The sequence below is a fragment of the Myotis davidii genome, unplaced genomic scaffold, assembly GCF_000327345.1.
Source record: "Myotis davidii unplaced genomic scaffold, ASM32734v1 scaffold151, whole genome shotgun sequence".
In the NCBI taxonomy this organism is placed as follows: Eukaryota; Metazoa; Chordata; class Mammalia; order Chiroptera; family Vespertilionidae; genus Myotis; species Myotis davidii.
The window spans coordinates 160,977-161,756 of record NW_006285248.1 but is presented as its reverse complement, the minus strand read 5'-3'; the positions used below and the strand labels follow the sequence as shown (position 1 = coordinate 161,756).

At 66.2% G+C, this 780-nt stretch overlaps 1 protein-coding gene across 1 annotated transcript in view; it reads right to left on the bottom strand.

The window, feature by feature from the left end:
• QPCT (glutaminyl-peptide cyclotransferase) overlaps positions 1-366 on the bottom strand; it is a 19,987-nt gene extending 19,621 nt beyond the window's left edge. The window contains exon 1 of the mRNA XM_006755909.2: positions 125-366. Within this exon, the coding sequence (XP_006755972.1) occupies positions 125-364 (240 nt within the window). The 5' untranslated portion in view covers positions 365-366. The remainder of the gene's footprint in view (positions 1-124) is intronic.
• Positions 367-780: the final 414 nt, after the last annotated feature.

Below are 780 nucleotides of genomic sequence, written 5' to 3'. Positions count from 1 at the left end.
TGCTGGGGCCGGGGACCGCCGCTCCGCCCCGCCTCCCTCGCTGCCTAGGTGGGCTCGCCCGGCCCCAGATCCCCGCACCCGGCAAGGGCCGCCCAGGTACCATCGCGCAGCAGCGGTCCCTCACCTTCTCCTGGGTCCAGCCGGCGGCGCCCCGATTGATCCCCTCGGTTGCCAGGGGCAGGGCGGCCAGCAGCAGCAGGTGGAGGGCGCCCAGGACGCGCCGGTGCCCGCCGCCTGCCATCTCTCCAAGGCTATCTGCGCCCCGGTCCCTGCGCCGCCTGCGGTCACGGTCACGAGCCTGGGAGCGCGCGTCCTTCGCCTTCCCTCTTCTCCACCCTGGGGTGGACTGCGCCCGCCCCCCCATCTCCTCCCCGTCGCCTCCCCGCTGCGCTGCGCAGGCTGAAGCTGCAGCTCTCCTCTCCCCACCCCCACTTCCCCCATCCCGACCTTAGCAACCCCTGGGCTGGGCTGTTCTGGAAGGCTGGAGCTTCCGAATCCCAGGGAACGGAGACGGCTGCTTCCTTGTCATGGGGAGGACGAGGAGAAGGAAGGGAGAGACGGGGAGAGGCATTTTTATGATCTCCAGAGCCATCACAGGGAAGAGCAAGGGGAGCGAGGTTTCAGAAGACCCGGTGCGGTTATGAAGTGTCTTCCCACAGTTCTGTACCGGGCACTGTCCTGGGTGCTTGGCCCATGTCCCCTCATTTAGTCTTCATAAACATCATATCGATTTACAGATGTGCAAACTGAGACTCCCCGTCTGCCATACAAAGCCTGAAC